General features: G+C 35.6%; 3 protein-coding genes across 11 annotated transcripts; 1 reads left to right on the forward strand and 2 right to left on the reverse strand.

Moving 5' to 3' along the window:
• Nucleotides 1–546: 546 nt before the first annotated feature.
• Nucleotides 547–1,751, reverse strand: LOC128859754 (phosphatidylinositol N-acetylglucosaminyltransferase subunit C). The gene is made up of 2 exons (XM_054096812.1): nt 1,558–1,751; nt 547–1,500 (listed from the first exon to the last, which is right to left on the reverse strand). The coding sequence occupies exon 2, from the start codon at nt 1,478–1,480 to the stop codon at nt 629–631; it is 852 nt and encodes a 283-aa protein (XP_053952787.1). The 5' UTR covers nt 1,481–1,500; nt 1,558–1,751; the 3' UTR covers nt 547–628.
• Nucleotides 1,752–4,561: 2,810 nt separating this feature from the next.
• On the reverse strand, nt 4,562–9,298 carry LOC128860515 (unc-112-related protein-like). Of its 3 annotated transcripts, XM_054098093.1 has the most exons (3): nt 9,102–9,298; nt 8,664–8,954; nt 4,562–8,584 (listed from the first exon to the last, which is right to left on the reverse strand). In XM_054098093.1, exon 3 carries the CDS (start codon nt 8,496–8,498, stop codon nt 6,360–6,362), a length of 2,139 nt encoding a protein of 712 aa, XP_053954068.1. In that variant the 5' UTR covers nt 8,499–8,584; nt 8,664–8,954; nt 9,102–9,298; the 3' UTR covers nt 4,562–6,359. The 3 variants fall into 3 exon arrangements, with proteins under 3 accessions (XP_053954068.1, XP_053954069.1, XP_053954067.1); XM_054098094.1 differs by having other exon boundaries at nt 8,778–9,298; XM_054098092.1 differs by having other exon boundaries at nt 8,664–9,298.
• On the forward strand, nt 4,651–17,221 carry LOC128860516 (LITAF domain-containing protein). Of its 7 annotated transcripts, none has more exons than XM_054098098.1 (3): nt 4,651–4,968; nt 15,900–16,215; nt 16,281–17,221. In XM_054098098.1, the coding sequence occupies exons 2-3, from the start codon at nt 15,923–15,925 to the stop codon at nt 16,384–16,386; spliced, it is 399 nt and encodes a 132-aa protein (XP_053954073.1). In that variant the 5' UTR covers nt 4,651–4,968; nt 15,900–15,922; the 3' UTR covers nt 16,387–17,221. The 7 variants fall into 7 exon arrangements, with proteins under 7 accessions (XP_053954073.1, XP_053954076.1, XP_053954071.1 ...); XM_054098101.1 differs by having other exon boundaries at nt 4,651–4,928; XM_054098096.1 differs by having other exon boundaries at nt 4,951–5,413.
• The last annotated feature ends 2,320 nt before the right edge of the window (nt 17,222–19,541 follow it).

Raw genomic sequence — 19,541 nt, forward strand, 5'->3', positions numbered from 1 at the left:
CCCCAGATTATATTTTTGTATTTACAAACAATGTTTTCTTTCTATTATCTTCTTTTTTATAAATCTTACCTAAATAATTTATAAACTTCCGCTTTGTGACATCTCTTCTTAGTTCTTACGCATCTCTTGTACATTCATTACACGTCAGTTACGTTTATTTTTATTTTCAACCTGCACATTTTTGTGTGAAGAGGGCCTTATTGAACTCGATTTGAAGACCTTCGATTTTTTTATTTGATATATTTTTAATCCTTGGTTTATTCCTATGTTTTGATTTGCTTTTATTTGCTTTTTCTCTGCTATTATGTGCAAAACTGAAATGGAACTCTTAGCGTAACAAATTACAACATTTAAAATGTTCGTTTTTATAACGAAACAAGAGAAATAGATTCTAATTGTAATAGGTCAGGAGATATACAGAATTATGGCGGCAGAAATATATATTTTATGGGAGTTCATTCATGAAATATGTAAAAATAGCATTCATATAATTAGGTTTTGTCTTTAATTAGGAAATTGGAATATGATATAAACTAATACGAACAGTTTGCATTATAAAGAATATAGTTTTATGTTTATTAATATTTTTTTGATTTCTAACAGAGTCCTACATAGCATTAAGTACTTATTACTTATCCTCAATGATACCCTCATTGTTTTCCTCTACGATTGCTTCATCCCACGGACCGTGAATACTGTGTTTATATTGCTGTTGCGCCACAAATATATATGGGCAGAGTATATTAATGAATCCCGTGAACAGGACGTAGAAAAGAAGAATATTAAGTGAAACATTGTACAACAAAAAACAGCAAAGTCCAAAAATTGGCACCAAAAAGTACCAGTGCCAGTATAAAGATGTAAAAATAGGATAAAGTACAAAAAATACAGCCGCTTCCACAAGCAGCGCAAATGCATGAAATGCTGTAGAAAGTCGGGAAGCCAGGCAGATAGATGCAAATATTGCCGCATTTAACGATAATGCTTTAGATACCATTGCCGCTGATAAGCCATAATCACAGAAAATCAGATTGAGAAGTAACACAAAAAACGTCATCGAAAATATTGTGTCTGTACTTATAGCATTGGTTAGACGGTGTAGTAGAGGGGCGAAGAGATAACCGAAAACTAAAACACTTAATAATGTTTTCGAATCCTCCAGAATACATTGAAAATCAAAAAGCTTCCGCCCGCGGTAGAAAATGTACCCTATTGAAGTGGATAAGCCCGTCACAAATAACACATTGGGTGGCGTGACGTCCCCCGTGTAAAGAAGATAAAAAATAACCAAGAATAAGGTAACACATGATACTTGATTATTTAGCCTTGTAGTCCCCTTAACAGCTTCCTCGAAAGTGAAAAGGCGTACGTTTAAATTTGTGCGTAACTCTTTCAGAAAACTTGGATCGGTGTAATTATCATCATAATCAGCATTTTCATAAAGACTTTTCTGCCATTGCCTGCGAGAATGCAGCACCATGTTTGTCCAGCTTAATTTGTCTGAAATGAATTCATAGTTCTTAAAACATACGAATCGTTAAGGATTGGTAGCCTTACAATTTTCATATATCTCGGAACCACTTTCCTAAAACTTGTTAACCATAATACAACCACAAAACTATGATCAATAATTTTCGGAATAAGTTGCGATCCCATACAATGTTTTAAAATTAATACATTTTTAAAACAAATTTGTACAACTATTTTAGGTGGTAGCATTTGAGCAAGAACAACATTTATATGGATTAGGTTTTTGCAAAAGCTGACTTTAATTGTCAAAATCAGCTGATTACGACTCAAGGCGAATTTGAGTACGTTCACATCTGCAATTATTTGCAATAAATCCACAACATTAATCTACCCGTTCACATATGGCAGATTACTTACAATTTTGACAATTAGCTACCAATACTGTTTCGAAAGGTTTTTCTTCATAGAAATTACTTTGGTGGAATATTGGAGTTTTTTGTTTTTTAATTATTATTAACGATATATTTTCATCATATCAAGGAGAATAAATAGCTAATTTAATTGGGCAATTGGCTGATATTAATAATCAGTTGCAGGAAATCCACAAACGACGTTTACTGAAGTTTCAAAAAATTATGTCAGCAATATATATATATATATATAATTGGCGCATACACCCTTTTTGGGTATTTGGCCGAGCTCCTCCTCCTATTTGTGGTGTGCGTCTTTATGTTGCTCCACATATGGAGAGACCTACATCTTCACGCCGACTCCGAACGGCAGATATTTTTATGAGGAGCTTTTTCATGGCAGAAATACACTCGGAGGTTTGCCATTGCCAGCCGAAGGGCGACCGCTGCAAGAAAAATGTTTTTCTTAATTTTGGTGTTTCACCGAGATGCGAACCTACGTTCTCTCTGCGAATTCGGAATGGTAGTCACGCACCAACCTTTTCGGCTACGGCGGCCCCGTAATCAGCAATACGCATTCGAAATTCGATATTACATTTTATAATAAGTAATAAGAGTTCACATTTTATGGACACACGTTTTTTTCCGTTATGAATGCATAGTTAATTATACTTAACAAACATTTTATTAGAATAATATCTACGTTTTTTTACACGCGTAAAAATAATGATCTATTCCACAGAAACAGGGTTGTATGCCAAAAAGTATGGTTATTACATGGGATTATTTTATAATCTCAGATTTTGGGAGAGAAATTTTGTAATATAAGTAGATCATCTACTTATATGTGAACGTATTAGTGCCCATTTACACACGGAAACATATGGAAGGGAAACATTTTGTTCGGCGGTGAAAGACGGTCGTGAAAGAGAGAAGGGAATTTGTCTCCTGTACTGGCGACAAGCTTTGCTCTTCTTATTCGTATTTCAAATCTTAAAGCAATTTTTGACAGTTGCTTCATTTGTTTTCTTCTTTTGTGGGAGAAAGTTCTGAGTTATGTGTTGGTTTTCAATCAAACGGAAGATAACAACGATGACAAACATCCGAACGCTGCTTGGGAAATGCACGATTATTTTTGCTAGTAAAGATAGTTTGTTGAATTCTAATTAGATACTCAAGTTAATTTTAAGTTAATTTTTTATATATGAAGTATTTTTAATTTAATTTTTTTATTCAAGCAAACAAAAAAAACAGCAAATTATTTATTATTTAACCAGTTTGCATTCTTCATTAATATATTTAAGAAATTGTTGACGAACGTTTTCCGCTTTACATGTTCACGGGTTGTAGAATATATTCGAACCAGAAGATGCTAAAGTAGTAACCGTCAAAATGTTGCCGAAAACAATTTTACCCGTGTGGCCGCGAATGAGACATGCAAAGAGAATTTCCAGTGTCTACCTTCCAGATGTCTCCGTGTGTAAATCCGGTGTTATTAGTCAAGGAGTGTCTATCCGAGGAAAGGGAATTGAGTACTGAAGGTGGCGCCATTAAAAAACAGTTACTTTGCTCTGACATCAGCTCTCTTCGCAATACAAAACAAACAAAAGCAGGAGAAATTGCAATTCCATTGCTTTCGCCTACTCTTCTTCTTCACTATTCCTTTTGCTCGTTTATCCATGAGCTCTTACTACACGGCGAATTCTGAAGGCACAATCTGTATTCTATCATTCTTGGTACCCGAGGTGATGATATTTCAAGGCGATTTAAGTACCTTTGGTGATGCCTTGCGAAAAAAGTTACTTTATTTTTGATGATTTTAACAAGTCTTACATAGGCTCCCTTGCCGATCCAAAACAAGCAAAAGAAGAAAAAAAATTACATGTTTGGGAAAATTCATTGAATAGCTTGGTAATATTGTGATTTGTAAGATTTAAATTAATCAAACTAATCAAAACGAAGTGCCGTGTGTTAAATTGTGAAAGCACAAATTAATGTAAAGCCTCCAAATGCAGTTTGTGTGCGTATGATTTCTTGTGTTTGGTTGTTTCCATTGCTTCAGCCTACTCTTTTTCTTCCACACTAGTAGTACGCCTTCCATTTGTTTGCTTATTTATGGGCTCTTACGACACAGCGAATTCGGAAGACGCAAACTCTTACCCTATCATTCTTGGTGTGATTATAAGATGAATTGAATACAGAAGGTGGCGTCTTCCGAAACCATTACTTTATTTTTCGCGCTTTTGACCGGTCTGATGTCAGGCACCTTAATAATACAAAACAAACAAAAGAAAGAGAACATACAATATTGTGTACGTTTGTTTGTCAAAGAAAAGTATTGGCAAAGTAAAAAACAAAGAGTGAATCTTGTCTTGTTCCATTCTGGGCTGACAGCCACATGGACCCGGCGAAAGAAAATAAAAAAAATCATCTGATTTACTAATATCACCTTTAACACATTAAAGACGGGGGATCTTGACGAAAGTAAGTTAGGTAGCGTGGCGACCGCTCCTCGTCTTTCGTTTTTTAAAATAGTTTATTTAAACTCTTAAAATAAAATTAGAATTAAATCGTATTACTACGACTCCCGCCTTTAAGCTACGCCTTGGTCAAAGCTGTAAAAATTAAAAGTTCTGTTACTCCTGTCAGCTTGTAGACGTTCCCAATCAATAAACAAACAGTTGGCAAATTTTATTTTGTTTTAATGCACAAATTGGTATTAAATAAACATATATATAATTTTACATTATTATGTTGTATTACAATGCATTGCTTTTTTATGTATATTGGTACTAATTTTCAAATTATTTGTAGATTTCATATGCCTATTGGAAATGTTAAAAAATCAAATTAATAAATAGTCGAATCATAATCACCGAGACATTACTGACTAAAATTTTTATATAATGTGCACACAAGGCAATGAGTAAACTTTCATAATCCGTGTTCTATGAAAAACTAAATCAAAATGCAGTTAATTATATTATAATTGATTTTGGAGTTGGTGTGGTAACGCCATTGTGAGGTATTTCTGCTTTTTTGGTGAATGTGAGTACAATAGGAAAAGATATTACGTATAAATCCTTAAGTGAGTGGCTGTTTGTGCATTTAATAAGTTCGCCAGTACTTTAAAATACTTTATTTTTAATTAAAAATGTTTCAGAAAACCGTATTAAAACCCACAACTTTGTTGAACGAAATTATTTCGAAAATTGATAATAAAAAATATGAATGTTTAGTGTTGGACTTCTTGCTTATTGACAAATAACCAATAAATTTGCAAAACAATATAGTTATCAATTAATGGTTAATTAGTTATAAGTTACAATCGATTTTCTTAATATGAATACGTTAAAGAATTTAAAATAATTGATTCCAAATGCGTTTACCAGCTTAGCGATTTGGAGAAAAATTGTGGAGTATATAGTTGTACTATTCCGTTCGTTGCTATGATGTTTGCACTAGAACTTTTACCGGCCGTAACATCGCTTTCGTAACTGCATTTGCAATAATGAAATTTTATAATAATTTGGGTAATAGAGAAATAATTACAAGATATTTTGTTTTAAATTAGAGAGTTTGTGCACAATTAATGTCGCTTTTATGAACTATTTTATGTATGTAATGTGTAATGGGATCATTATAGCAAACCATTTTTATTTCGTGCATACACAAATTTCAAACGATTTTAAATATGCTGATTAAAATACTTAGCGATTATGACTCAAACTTTTTTTACCGGTAGCTACGATAATATTGAAAACAAAAGGATAAAAAATCGACTGCTGTTTTTTTTTTTTACTTTATGTTAACTAACGATTTTGGGAGTATAGCAAATAAACCACGGAATTGTTGGCAATATAAAAGTAAATTAGAAAAAGTGTACATGCAACTTGTATATTTCATCGTTTACATTGTTTAAAAAGTTAGTGTGAATTATTAAAAAATATACATATTTATGTGCATTTTGCACATCGACAAAAGGTACAACTTTTTTGAACTGGTACAATGTTAATAGTAAAGTTATTAAATAAGAGAGGCACAATGGCCTTGTATATGTATAATAAAAATACATTTAAGGCACCTCAGAAATACACATTTCGAATATCAAGTTAAATTAGTTTGGCTTTAGATCTTATTTTACGAAGATGCGCATTTGCATATTTTTATAAATTTAGAATTGTGTATGTTATTGTTGATTCGTGTCGGGCAAATCTCAACCAAATGCAAGGTAATCCAGTAAAACGAATGGTCAATATCATATATCTTTGACTAAATTTATCTAAATGAAATCATAAAAATGAGATTTACTCCTTTCATTACAGTAATTCATAATAGGTGTTATTACTTGGCATTTGTGGATCATCGCAACATAAACTTTGTATTTTACAATCACACTTTATTTAAAGGTGCTAAGAGACGTATAGTTTTAGTTATATCAAACACTCGTAATACTGGACGATGACTACATATCTTATCTTATGCCCAGCCACCAGTTAATTTGTGGAAAAGTTCTTCGTTTAACGTTTGATTATTTTCTTTCGAGCGCATTGACATAAATATATATCCACCAATAAATTCGTGAACCACCTTGCAATCTGCTGACTGACACGAAAAAACCACGGTTTCATCATGAAATTGTATCATCATACATTTTATACCCCAATTCACATTCCACGCCTTCATCGTATTGTAGCGCCACGTTTTAATATGATCACCAGTGTTAAGGTCCATCTGCATTATTCGATTATGAGCTACACCAAGTAGTTCTTCCTTTTTATGTCCATCAAATTTAATAACAAACAGTGTCACCCCGAAATCGGGTAAGGATTGCCAGGCTTCGATATATTTTAGCTTTGCCTCTACCAATGCGAGCTTCCGCACATTTGCGTGAGCTTCCAAAATTCGTTGAGCGGCTTTACCAGACATTTTTCGTAGCATTCTTGGCGATAAGTAGTCATTGGTGTCAATACTACGGGGGTCTACATTAACGGCAGCTCCCTGTACTGGTTTTTGTATACTAAGGAACGATCGAATACTAGCCACCTCACTCTCGTATGAACTATCAGCAAGAGAGCGACCTTTTGATGCTAACCGACAAGCGGCCATCCATCTTGCATACTGTTCTTCTGTGTCACAACGTATCCAAACTTCACTATTTGGGCCACTGTGACCTTCGGGAGAAACTTCCAAGCGAATGGAAAATTTTCCCTGTGCTAGATTTACATCAGGAGTTACTTCACATCCCCGCAAGTTTATTGTTAATTCTGGAGCTCCTCGTCGAGAATCATCGGCGGTTTTGTACAGGTGAAGATGAAGATCTCGATAAGCAAAGAAATATCTTTTATAACCTCTTAAAGTAAATTTACGGGGCTTAAGAAATCTCAAATAATCTGAAAGTTCTGGAATTTTCGTGATATTGTTGACTTCTGTGGAAGCGTTTGGACCTTCTAAGGTAATCTGCAGCTCATTCAGTGCTGTGTCAATGTCATCGTACGTTCCATTATCGCCATTGCCGGAATCTACCACATCAAACCTGGACGAATGTGAATCAGCTTGGTAATTTATTTGAAATTGTAGTGCAGCAAACATAAGTGATTCTTCTTCAGTGCATTCAATTTCCTCGTTAAGTATCGCCCATTTGGCTTGTTCGTACAATTGATTTATTCGCACTTGATCGTATTTTGGATTTATATCAAAAAATGTGTAGTACTTGAAACGCAAACAGAGGGTATCATATTCACGGATACCCTGCTCCATTATGGAAAGCGAAGAGTCTAACCAGCCTACATTCATGCGCGCTTTTTCTATCAAAGAACGTGGACGTAGAAGTCGCGCACGCACATCTGGACTTGGTGACCTTGGCGAACAAGCCAAATTTTCGTGAATGTCGCCAAGACTAGAAGATGAATCAATTGTTGCGTAGCCGTTGTTACTTTGTTTCCAAGTACCAGTTGGAGAACTGATAGGCGTACTTGGGGCAGTTCCACTAGCCCCCCGACGTGGTGTAGAAGCATAAGGTGATACTGGAGCACACAAAAAATTTTCATTCTGGTGCTTATCAAGGCTACCGTTACTGCCATTAAAAGCAGAATTTATGGGGATAAAAGAGTTTGTATCAGGAGCAGGATGTAGATAGGTAGTTCCATTCGGGTCCGCTACTGGTATGGCTTTTTGGGGTAACTTAGAAAAATTTTTTTTAAGATGATCTGCCTCAATTGGTTTGCAAAACGATAATTCTTCGGGGTATCGAATATCAAGCCCTTTACATAGGTTTACTACGGAAGCAAATGTTTTAATCGAAAAATCTACTCTACAGTCCAGGTATCGTAGATCCGGTAATTGAACTCGTAAAGTCTTGTGCATTGGTGTGAAATGAAGTATGCAATCAGCATGTACACCCACCTGATCTAGAGTAGAGCGGGTACGCGTCAGCCACACATTTTTTGCAGGCCACCAAAGCGCATGATCTGACCAGTCCTTTGGGTTTTCTGGTTCAACTAATTGCAGCATAATACCACCAATATGCTGATCACCACGTACCCGCAAAGTTTTCTCAATTCGTAGATCTGTGATAAAAATCCGTAGATTCCAAGTATTTTCTCCGACGTGAATCATTATTCTTTTTTCTGCCTCAGCAATCTGGTTGTTAACGCGAAGTTATAAGTTTCAGCTATTAAAGGTCTCCCTTTTCGCAACAGAATCTAAAATAAAAATACCTATAGCAGATGTTTTTAAGAACGTTTAAAGCGAAAGCGTATATCGATGACGTAAGTTACTTACTGAAAATCTGTGCTAATATATGTACATATTTCGCCTCCGTGCTTAAATATTTGCAACTCAAGCGAACTGCTTATCTTTTAATGTAGCAGATGTTTACTCAGCGCTCAAACTTACTTGTTAAAATTGTACAAATTTATAGCTTTTAAGGTAGGCGAATTTGGAGCAAATTTTCACGTTTAATTTCCAACCTGCGTCTCACAATTTAGGTTTTTTTTTTAAATTTAACACAATTTCTTTTCTCAATATTTTTTTAAGCAAAAGCATATTTTAGCCACTATTTCAGGTCAATATCTAAGTTAGGGAAATTATTCTGAGTAAATCAGTAAATACATGTTTATGTATACACATTCGCACTGCTTTTACTTCTTTTTATTTTTTTATTAAACAGTGATCTTAATAATGCAGACGCGAAAAAATGTGTGACTGAATGAATAATACCTTCGTTGAATGAAACAAAATAAACGAAGCATACGATCCAATTAGAAAATTCAGAGTATGCGAAAGCACTTGAAATAAGGCAATATGATTACATCGAACAAAAAACGAGAGATTTTACAATTATTAACTAAATGAAGGCGCAGAAATTTTCACACAATTATTTAAACTTCTCTCGGAGATTTCACTATTTAAGTTCTCTCTGCCCAGTTTCTATTTTTAGAAGAACATAGATACATCGATAAAGATAATAACAAAAGAAGTTGGGAAACAACGTTGCTTTTGTATTTCGTATTAGGGGTGCACTGAACCAATTTTAGTTCCGATTATGTGTATATCTATATTAATTTATACAATCGTTAAATCCCAAACCCATAGTGTATGGAATACAGAAGGGCCCTTCCGAAAACCGCTAATTTATTTGCTGCGAATAAACAAACAAAATGAAGGGAAGTTACTTGTTTATGAAGAGGAAGCGAGAACTGCGCAAACGCTAAACACAAGAAATTTTGCACACACTTTCTCCGCAAAAAGGGGGAAAAACTGCATTTGGAGATACTTTAACGGGATACTATATTCTTGTTATATTTTTTAATATAAAAATCACATATTCACCAAGGCATTCACTGAATATTCGCAAACGAGTAACTTCTCTTCCTTTTAGTTGTTTATTTTTAAATTTTTCAAACAAATTTAAACTGCAGGCTTAAACTCAACAGTTTAAAAATTCACCACTGCTAAACTAGCACTGAAAAACCCAAGGATGAAATGTTACCAAGTTTGCTCGTTAGATGTGGTGAAAAAAAAATGTTGAGGGGATTCCTTGGACTTCACGTCTCTTGGAATGTGTTTCACAAAATTTAGCTTGTGATACTGAAATACGATAAAAATCATCACATCTAAAGCTGATACCATTGGTTTGTTTACGGATACGGTGAATACAAATGTGCAAAGCTGCAAAATGATGCGCAAATGCCAGCGTGGTTACCCAATTGTGAAAAGTTGTGTGTTTTAAATTAAATTTAGCTATGGTATGAGCATTGGCTCTGATGATTTTTGTCATTGCCACAATCTAAATTTTGTGAATGTGCTTTGAAATTCACCGCGTAAGGTCTGCGATGAGGAGTCTCTATTTGCATTATATCGCATGAAGTTGAGCCTGCAACTCCCACTTGCTCAACTGGATATCAATCAGGTCATAATATTTGAGAAAAGGTTCAAGATTGAGCTGGAGTATACCTGTCCTCGGATGGAAGCCCCACAAAAGTACCCTCCACTGGCATACAGATGACTCGAAAACATCCGAAGATATTGGCGCTAGGATTTATGGCGAAACAAAGCTGTATGTTCCGATGAAAAAATTACCCAGCATCTTCCAAGCAAAAATATATGTAGAGATCAATTTGGGGGAAAAAAGTTGGTATGTTTTCAAAATTTCTCCATTACTTGCCCGAGTGGCAACTGCTATAGAAATTACTTTTTCAAACATTTAATACGTCGTTACCATTTGTCGGCTATTCTAATCATACCTTCACATATAATTAGATTATCTACTTTTTCGTTCTTAACTTCCAATCGCAATCTTTCTAAATCTGAGACTATAAACTAATCCTAGATTATAACCATACTTTTTACATACAACCCTGTGTTATCGATAATTATTTTTACGAATCTAAGGAGAAACGTCAAAGTAAAGACTAAATAAAACAGACGCCAGCAAAGAAAAGGGGTTTGTACACATAATTCTAATTAAACTGTTGTTAAATATTATGTCCGAAAACGTTTTCACTACTGTCCGTGACCTCGCGAAGAAGAGGGTTTTGAGGAATTTTGCTCGCAAGTTTGGAACCAAAAACCAAAAACTGCAAAATATTCCACCAAACCAATTTCTATGAAGTAAAACCTTTAAAAACAATATTGTCAGCTGATTTTTAATTTTGTATGTAATCTGCCATATGTGAACGGGTAGATTAACTTTGAGGATTTATTGCTAATTACAGCATATGTCAACGTACAGGGGATTAGGATAACGAATGTGAAGAAAACATAGAAAACAGAATGTCTTACCATAATGCCTGCCATCCTGTTGCGAATTTGCAATATGTAAACGCTTAAAAAATAGACCTTTTAGTGCGACAAAATGTAGACGGCACCGTGTTCCAATTTTGTGTGGGAAACAACAACACCACTGTCTTAACGGTTAGAAAATGTTTCAAAATTTACAAGTAAGACACAATTCGAGAGGAACTGTGAACACCCCAATTTCAACGCACATATGTATGTCTAGTGACCTAATTTCATATATTTATCGAAATTGAAATCGTCAGAATAAAAATAACTAGGATCCACAAATGTGGACCATATATTCATAATCGACTTTCTTGCGTCAAACATTGTTGTTTGGTGTTGTTAAAAAATATCTTTTTGTGGTGAGACTTATCGGATGCCATCTTTTCTATATATTTGAAAATAATTAATCTAAGGTTAGCCAATAAGAAAAATCTTCGAAAAGGCGTAATAATAACATATATTAATGACAGAGCAGATGGCAGTGTAAATATCTATGGTATCAAATTGTGTGGTAGTTTGATAGTGCTAAAAATGACGTCACTATTGAAAATGGTGTATTAATTTCACCATCAATTAAATACACAATGGAGCATTTAACATTACCAACAAAAACTACCAAAAATATATAACATTGAAAATTTTGTTGTGAGAGTCTATCCGTGTGTGCTCATTATTGTTGTTGTACCTGTATGTTTACTGATTTAAACCTTTTAGTTGATGTTTATGAAGTATAATTATACACATATATATATAGGTATATATATATATGTATATCATAGGTACATTTGTTTATTGACATTCATGCCTAAGTTTGTACCAATCCACAGAATATGTGCACGATGCCTGAGTCATTGCGCAAAACCTCAAGCAATTCAATAAATTTATATATTTGTGTGCATGTATGCATAATTGTATATTCATATATTTGCTTCCTTTTGACGCTTATTGATATAAAACTTATCATCAGTAATTGGAAATTTTTTATTATTTATTATTTATTCTTCATATCATTGTAATCAATTTATCATGCCATTCGTTTCTTGTTTTTCTCCTATTTCTGAGCAGCACAGAAAAGTATACGTACTCTATACAAAAATTACTTAAATCTAATTATAATACAGGCAGATGGTTTAGTTCCTGTCTTTAGTTGGACCTCTATTTGCCTCTTCTACTGCCCTTAATCGATTTTGCGGTCAAAAGTAGTTTTTTGTTTGTTGGTTCGGATGTTGTTTACTTCCATTCGCGCTTCAGACAATCCTCCAGTTTCCGTTTATAGCTATAAGTGCTTTTGAGTGTCAGACGTTCTAATTCTTCCTGTAAATGTTCTAAAGGTTCGGTATCAGGATGGCGAATGGAGTTAATTTGGCACGTTATAAAGCAACAATTCCTCTACGATTTGTGTTTCGGGTCGTTATCATGTTAGAAATATTATTCGCCACTCAGATCCAATTTGCCTGCTGATTGCTTTTCAGAATGTCTAAAGAAACAAACGTGTTCATTGTTGTTCCCACAAACTGCAATTTACCTCTACTGGACCTGACAGTGTTTAGACAGTCAATAAACGACATTCACCGGGAGACCGTCTCCACCTTCTTAAACTTCCGTCCTGTGAATGTCGTAATCGGAGTCCAACCACCACATACAGCAGATGAAGAGGTCCAGCTTCCTCGTGAGACATGTGTAACACTGGCACAATTACGTTCTGGATATTGTAGCAGGTTAAACTCCTACTTATCCAGAATCGACCCCGACATACCAAACATATATCCGGCATGTGAAGGAACCCCTAACCACCTTTTCACATGCCCCCTAAAACCGACTCATCTAACACTCCTCTCCCTCTGGACCCATCCCGTCGAAATAGCATGTTTCCTGGGCCTACCCCTAGATGAGCTAGTCGAAGGCGACCGGTAATATGCCCGACACTGGCGGGACTACAATTGCTGTTAACAAACAAACAAAACAAACCAAAACTACCCCCTACAGTCGGGTCTACGTTATCGGAACGACCCGCTTTTACTATATGTACATCCGACCAAGGACTGTAATTCCAGCAGCACCCTCCGTAGATACATACACTGAAGAGCAAAACTGTAACAAAATGTAATACTTTCTATTTCAACACATTTTTTTTTAGACATGTTTTAACAAATCAAATATTTTTTTTGCATAACTTTATTGGCATGTGTGTACTCTCTCTCTCAAACCGGTTTGGTGTCAATGCAACAACAACAACACTATTAGCAAGCAATAATGCAAATAAAGACAAATGTTACAGTTTTGCACTCAACCCATTTTTTATTTTTTACAATAAATAAAATAAATATTAATAAGATGTCCAATATCCTTTGGATTTTTTCAGCTCGTGGATACGATTGGGCATACTTCGTGTATACCTCAAGACAAAGTCAGTCGGAATAGCATCCCATACATCGCGTGTTCGCTCCCACAGCTCAATAACTCCACTGGGCGGACTTGAATATTCGGCAAGCTTCGATTTTACATGACTCCATAAATTTTCGATTGGGTTCATGTCCGGTGATTGTGGAGGCCACTTCAAGTTACGAAATTTTTGGCGTTGCATCCAATTTCGTACAACATGTGCGGTGTGCTTAGGGTCATTGTCTTGCTGAAAAATTACTTTTTCAGCAGCAAGACCCATACTTTCCACTACACCCGGCAGATTTTGTTGCAATATGGCCAGGTATTCCTCTTTCCGCATTATACCGTCTATTCGTACTAAAGGACCCACACCATTTTTGGAAATGCAGCCCCACACCATAATGGAGCCACCACCATGTTTTACTGTCTGCTTGATGTGATGTGGCTGGACTGCATTTGGGTCTTTAACCCAATACCAGGCCCGACCATCTGACTGAAATCGATTGATTTTGGTTTCATCAGACCAAATAACCTGCAATCGTTTTGAAATTTTATGAAAAAAGGTCTTTTATAATCCATTTATAAAGACGTACCTGATCCCAATCTTCAACTGTCCAGCTTTGGTGAGCCGCAACAAAATCCCGCCTCAACCGCACATGTCTTTTTGTCAGCATTGGCTTGGTTTTCTTCTCCGCTGCCTTTAGCCCCAGTTTTGACAGGCTGCGCCTGGCTGTCCACTGACTGGCATCAATATCCAGCATCTTTAGTGCTTCTTTGGGAGTGACCGCCTTGCTGCTTGTTACCAAATTTGCCAGATGGCGGGCATCGCGGTCGCTTATCTTCCTTGGCCGGCCTCCTTTGTTACTGGGAACAGCGTCTGGTACATTTTTCCGCAGCCTTTGCACAGCCATGTGGCTCACTTCGAATTGTTTAGCTATTTTTCTTATAGACTCGCCCTTCTTCAGCAAATCAATTATTTGGCGTTGTACTTCCCGATTTAACATTTTGTCTTATTCACGGTCACGTTTATAATAATTAAAAATCCACCAAATATATAATTACGAGAAAAATAACGGAAAATTTGAAAATTAAGAGTGAGTGCAAAACTGTAACATTTGTCTTTATTTGCATTATTGCTTGCTAATAGTGTTGTTGTTGTTGCATTGACACCAAACCGGTTTGAGAGAGAGAGTACATACATGCCAATAAAGTTATGCAAAAAAAATATTTGATTTGTTAAAACATGTCTAAAAAAAATGTGTTGAAATAGAAAGTATTACATTTTGTTACAGTTTTGCTCTTCAGTGTATATGGGGAATGTTTTTACTACTACGACAACCGAAACAGGTAGTGTTGGAATACGATTTTCCGATTGCAGCTTTTCATTCTCTTTGCGCCATATTTTGTTTTCCAACCCAACCGAATGAATGGAATTTACTGATACAACAACAACAATTTACTCTCATCATTAAACAACACATTCTTCCCGAAATAAGTTTCGTATAGTTTCCTGTGTGACTATATGCATAAGAACTGTTACATTATATTTTCTCTAAATCCAAATATTCGATAAGTCGTAAATACTTTGTGAACTTACTATAAAGTATTTTTATCACAAAATCGGGTTCTGCCTTTTCTAAATTGAATAAGGAAGCGAAACGAACGGTTCTGGTTGCGAAAGAGGCCGACACGAAGTTCCTCCTGTTATCAAACAAGTAGTCAGCACACTTCTCGTCTGTTAACAGTTATAATTTTGAAGTGGTCCGTCTCTGACGCTGCAGCCGTATCCAAATGGTTGTTAGCGTGACTATCATGCGGCTTCAAAATCCGCTGTGTGCACGAAACACCAAAAATGATAGGAAAAGTTTTTTCGAATAGCGGTGGGCCATTGGCAGGTAAACCTCCGATTGTATTTCTACCATGAAAAAAGTCCTCATAGAAAACCATCTTCAGAAGCTTGGACGATGAAAACATCCGACTATTTATGTATGTATGTATATACACTACCATGACTGTGCACTTTCTGTGCCAAATCCCGCCGTACGTTGTGTCATCAAGTAAAATAGTTTTAATGGATTATAAGTGAATAATGGTTTTCATAGTGATTTTTTGTTAATTTTCGTCAAATTTTTCATCAATTTTTTTTAAGAGTTTTTAGGCAAAGTTTGAATTATTGGCAACTACTATATTTGTTGCATTACATGCGAAAATCGGACAACAAAACATCTATGCATATTTTGGATCTGATAAAAAGTCTGCTCATTGTTGATAAATTGTAAATTTTGGATGAGAAAATTATAAAAAGGTACAGAGTGATTCATTTGTTTCCATTTTTTTGTATTTTTCTAGAATTCAAATTCAAGAATAAAAAAATGAGTAAAGCAAATGGAGCTACACCTCCACAATATACCTATGTTCCGCCGCCATCAGCGCCACCTTCTTATCAAGAAGCTGTAGGAGGAGTTAAACCTGTGGGCCCTTTTACTCCAATTACTGCACCCACAACGCCATCAGTTAACAATACCATTGTAACTACTGTGGTACCTATAGGCCGAACTGCCACGCATATGATCTGCCCCTCTTGTCACGTGGAAATTGAGACCACAACACGTACGGAACCTGGTATGATCGCCTACTTATCGGGATTTATAATAGCTTTATTGGGGTAGGTAAAAAAAATTTAAATTAGAAATTATTTAACCATAGAATTTATTGTTCGTTTTCATTCAGTTGTTGGCTTGGATGCTGTCTGATACCGTGTTGCATTGACGATTGTATGGATGTACATCACACGTGTCCTAATTGCAAAGCATACCTTGGACGTCATCGGCGATAAAAAACATCGCGTAAAATATGGGATCGCAAAGAGTTCTTATACATGTGTCTAACAAACAAAAACGAACCTTAATCGATAAAAAACTATAAAATGATGGATAAAAGTAACTGATCATAATTCACGTTTTTACGAATCTCAATCTCTTTATATGTGCATATATCCTTTGCAAACTTATGAATATATGCACGTAAAAAATTTGAAGCAATAAGTGAAGTTTGGAGTAAATGTAATTGCATTCTACAAAATTGGTGAGGCAGCTGTTTTATGATCAAAATTCATGATCTATATGCAATATTTATTAAATAAAAAATATGAAATATTTGGAATAAATTAAATTTTTTAAAATGTATGTTTATAATATCCCCTTATAATAACACAATTCGAATTTCAAGCATCTCGATAAAACCGGGCGATGATATTACTATAATCTTTATGTTTGAACTTAAGTCAAATTGGGAATTATTTCAAATACCAAATGTAAGAAAAGCACAATTAAATACTTTTAAAACTCTTGAAAAAATGTATGAATCGAAACTTAATACATAATATGTCACGACATGTTTAAAATAAATATTTATACCCAAAATTTATTTTTAAATACCCATTAGATCCTCTGCGTCCGATAGATTCTTAAGTAGAATTACATATATCTTTATGTGTAAATTTCCTTAAGCCTTAGAAGCACAATTCTTGCATTACATAATAATAATTGCCTTGGAAGCTTTGTTTTATACTATTTATGTGCCTTATACATTTATACAATTTAACACAATACAAAAGTAAAGCCCTACAATATTTACAGTTTTTTAAATATATGCATATTGACTTAAATTAATTACGTTTCTGATTTTACTAAAATCTTTAGTTGGTTTATTTAGTCAAAAAACACAACCACATGGCAAAACGATATAAGTAGCCTTGATCTTAAAGAATAATATATTACATAGGCGGAACTGACGTTGCGATATTGTTACTATTTGTGGTGAGTCTTGTTGTTTTCCCACAAATGGAGACCTAAAGCTTTATGCCGTCTTCAAACGGCAAATGGTTTTTTTTTATGAGGAGCTTTTTTCAGAAATACACAAAGAGGTTTGTTATTACCTGCCAGGGGCTACCGCTTTTAAAAAATCTTGTTGCTATCTTTTGACGTTTTGAAGCCAGGCACCCCCGAATATTGGTCACGCACTAACTAATTGGGCTGCGGCGGCCAACGTTGCGATATTACAGAGTTAAATTTCAAGTGATAAAGACGACTTTAGATATGCGAATGCTCTTCTGCGGCTAAGATAAGGAGCATTGCAAAGCTTTTGAGTCTCAGCATATCGTCGAGTGATATTGAGGATATCTTGCGATCCCAAAGCAAATGTGATCATACCGTTATTTACTACATGTGTATATATATACCTGGCTATGTTAGAAAGCATATTGAGTTTTATATCACATTAACCATCACTGTTTCCGTAGAGTTCGACACCATACAGCAACGCTGGAAGTAAATAAGATTTCGCTTGGGTGGTACCATAGGAATCACCCCTGCAGACATTTGCTAGAGCCTGAACCACCTCCCAGGCGAGTCAGAAGGCATAGTATGACGTTAAACGACATTCATCGGGAGGCTCTCCCCACCTGCCTAAACTCCCGACCCTCAAATGCCGTTATCGAAGGCCAACCATCAGCTATTGCAGACAAAAAGCTTCAGTTGGCGAGTGAGATCTGCGTAGTTTTGGCTTAATTGCGATCTAGATATTGAAGACATACTCACTATATATCCGGCATGTAAGGGCACACCGCACTATCCACCTATTCACATGCCTGGGTAACATGTTTCCTTTGTCTACCGTTAGATGAGTTATATGATGGCGATTGGCGACTACACCGCACTGGCAGGGCCTAGTAAACTGCTACAATCACAACAACGAAATCTTTGAGAAGCCCCAAAATGTTTGGAAGTCATGACCACTTTGCTAGTGTTTAATTTCTAACGGGTGTTGTAAAACTCGACACATTTGCAGATGTAAACAAGGGGACCTTCGCTGCCGTAGGATACTGGAGTATTGAAAGTGACCGCGTAGTATAATGTCCGTGTATAACTGCAGCAAAGCTCTAGTGGATCCGCGACGAAGTACGAAAAGTAGTCTGGAGTTGCCTTGCATACAAGAGAGAACGAGCGAAGTCGGATATATCATGAATAGGGTAACTGACAGCGGATCGCCTTGCGCTATTTGTATGACCGTGCATTTATGTAGGTCTATACTGAATGGGTTCGTTTTTGGTTCGTTTTATGTATGGACGCAGAACACCGGGGCGGATTAGGTTGGATAATGGCAGCAATTTGATAGGAGCTGATCGGAAAATGTAGAGTCAACTCAAAGAATTCAAACAAAGCAAGATCGTCGATGCATTAATGCGTTTCCACGACAGTCGGTTCTACTTTACCGAAACGACCCGGATTTATATCCGGCCAAGGACTGTCACTCCAGCAGCATTCACCGTATATAAGTATGGGGAATGTTTATGCTGCTACAACAACAACAACATGCATTAATGTAAACCGAGCCATGCACGCGTCCGCTTGCTCAAAACGCATTTAACGCTGCTAGCGGAGAACCTTTAACTTCTAAACATTTTCTCCTAGGCATAGTTAACTTGGAGCAAACTTCACATCCGCAAGGCGACGCGGGCGCAATGGAGGAAAATGCAAATGGTTCACCATCGCTTATGTAAGAGATGTAACAAGGTGTAATGTCATTTATTTATTTAGCTGTCTTGCTATTTTCAATTCATAATAGTAATAATTTCATAAATTTTGTTATTTTTGTAATATTTTTTGTGGTTTACTAACTACGAATATTTTATAACATATTTTTTTTTTTAATATAATCGATCAATAATCTTCTACATATAATAATATTTCTTCCAGTTCCAACAGCGTTTGGCAATCCATTAAATAATTTTAATCGATTATATATGTACATATGTATATATGTTTTGTGGCCTACTAGTTCTGTACATATTAGTTCCAAATTCTTCTTTATTCCTTAAATTATACGGTTGCACCTCTGATACATATACTAGTTGCCTTGATAAATATTTAGTAGCAAGTTATGTTTCATTTTAAATAGAGTTCTTCCCCAGTTTTTGTTTTTAGTTATTGG

Source organism: Anastrepha ludens, chromosome 4, assembly GCF_028408465.1.
Source record: "Anastrepha ludens isolate Willacy chromosome 4, idAnaLude1.1, whole genome shotgun sequence".
NCBI lineage: Eukaryota > Metazoa > Arthropoda > Insecta > Diptera > Tephritidae > Anastrepha > Anastrepha ludens.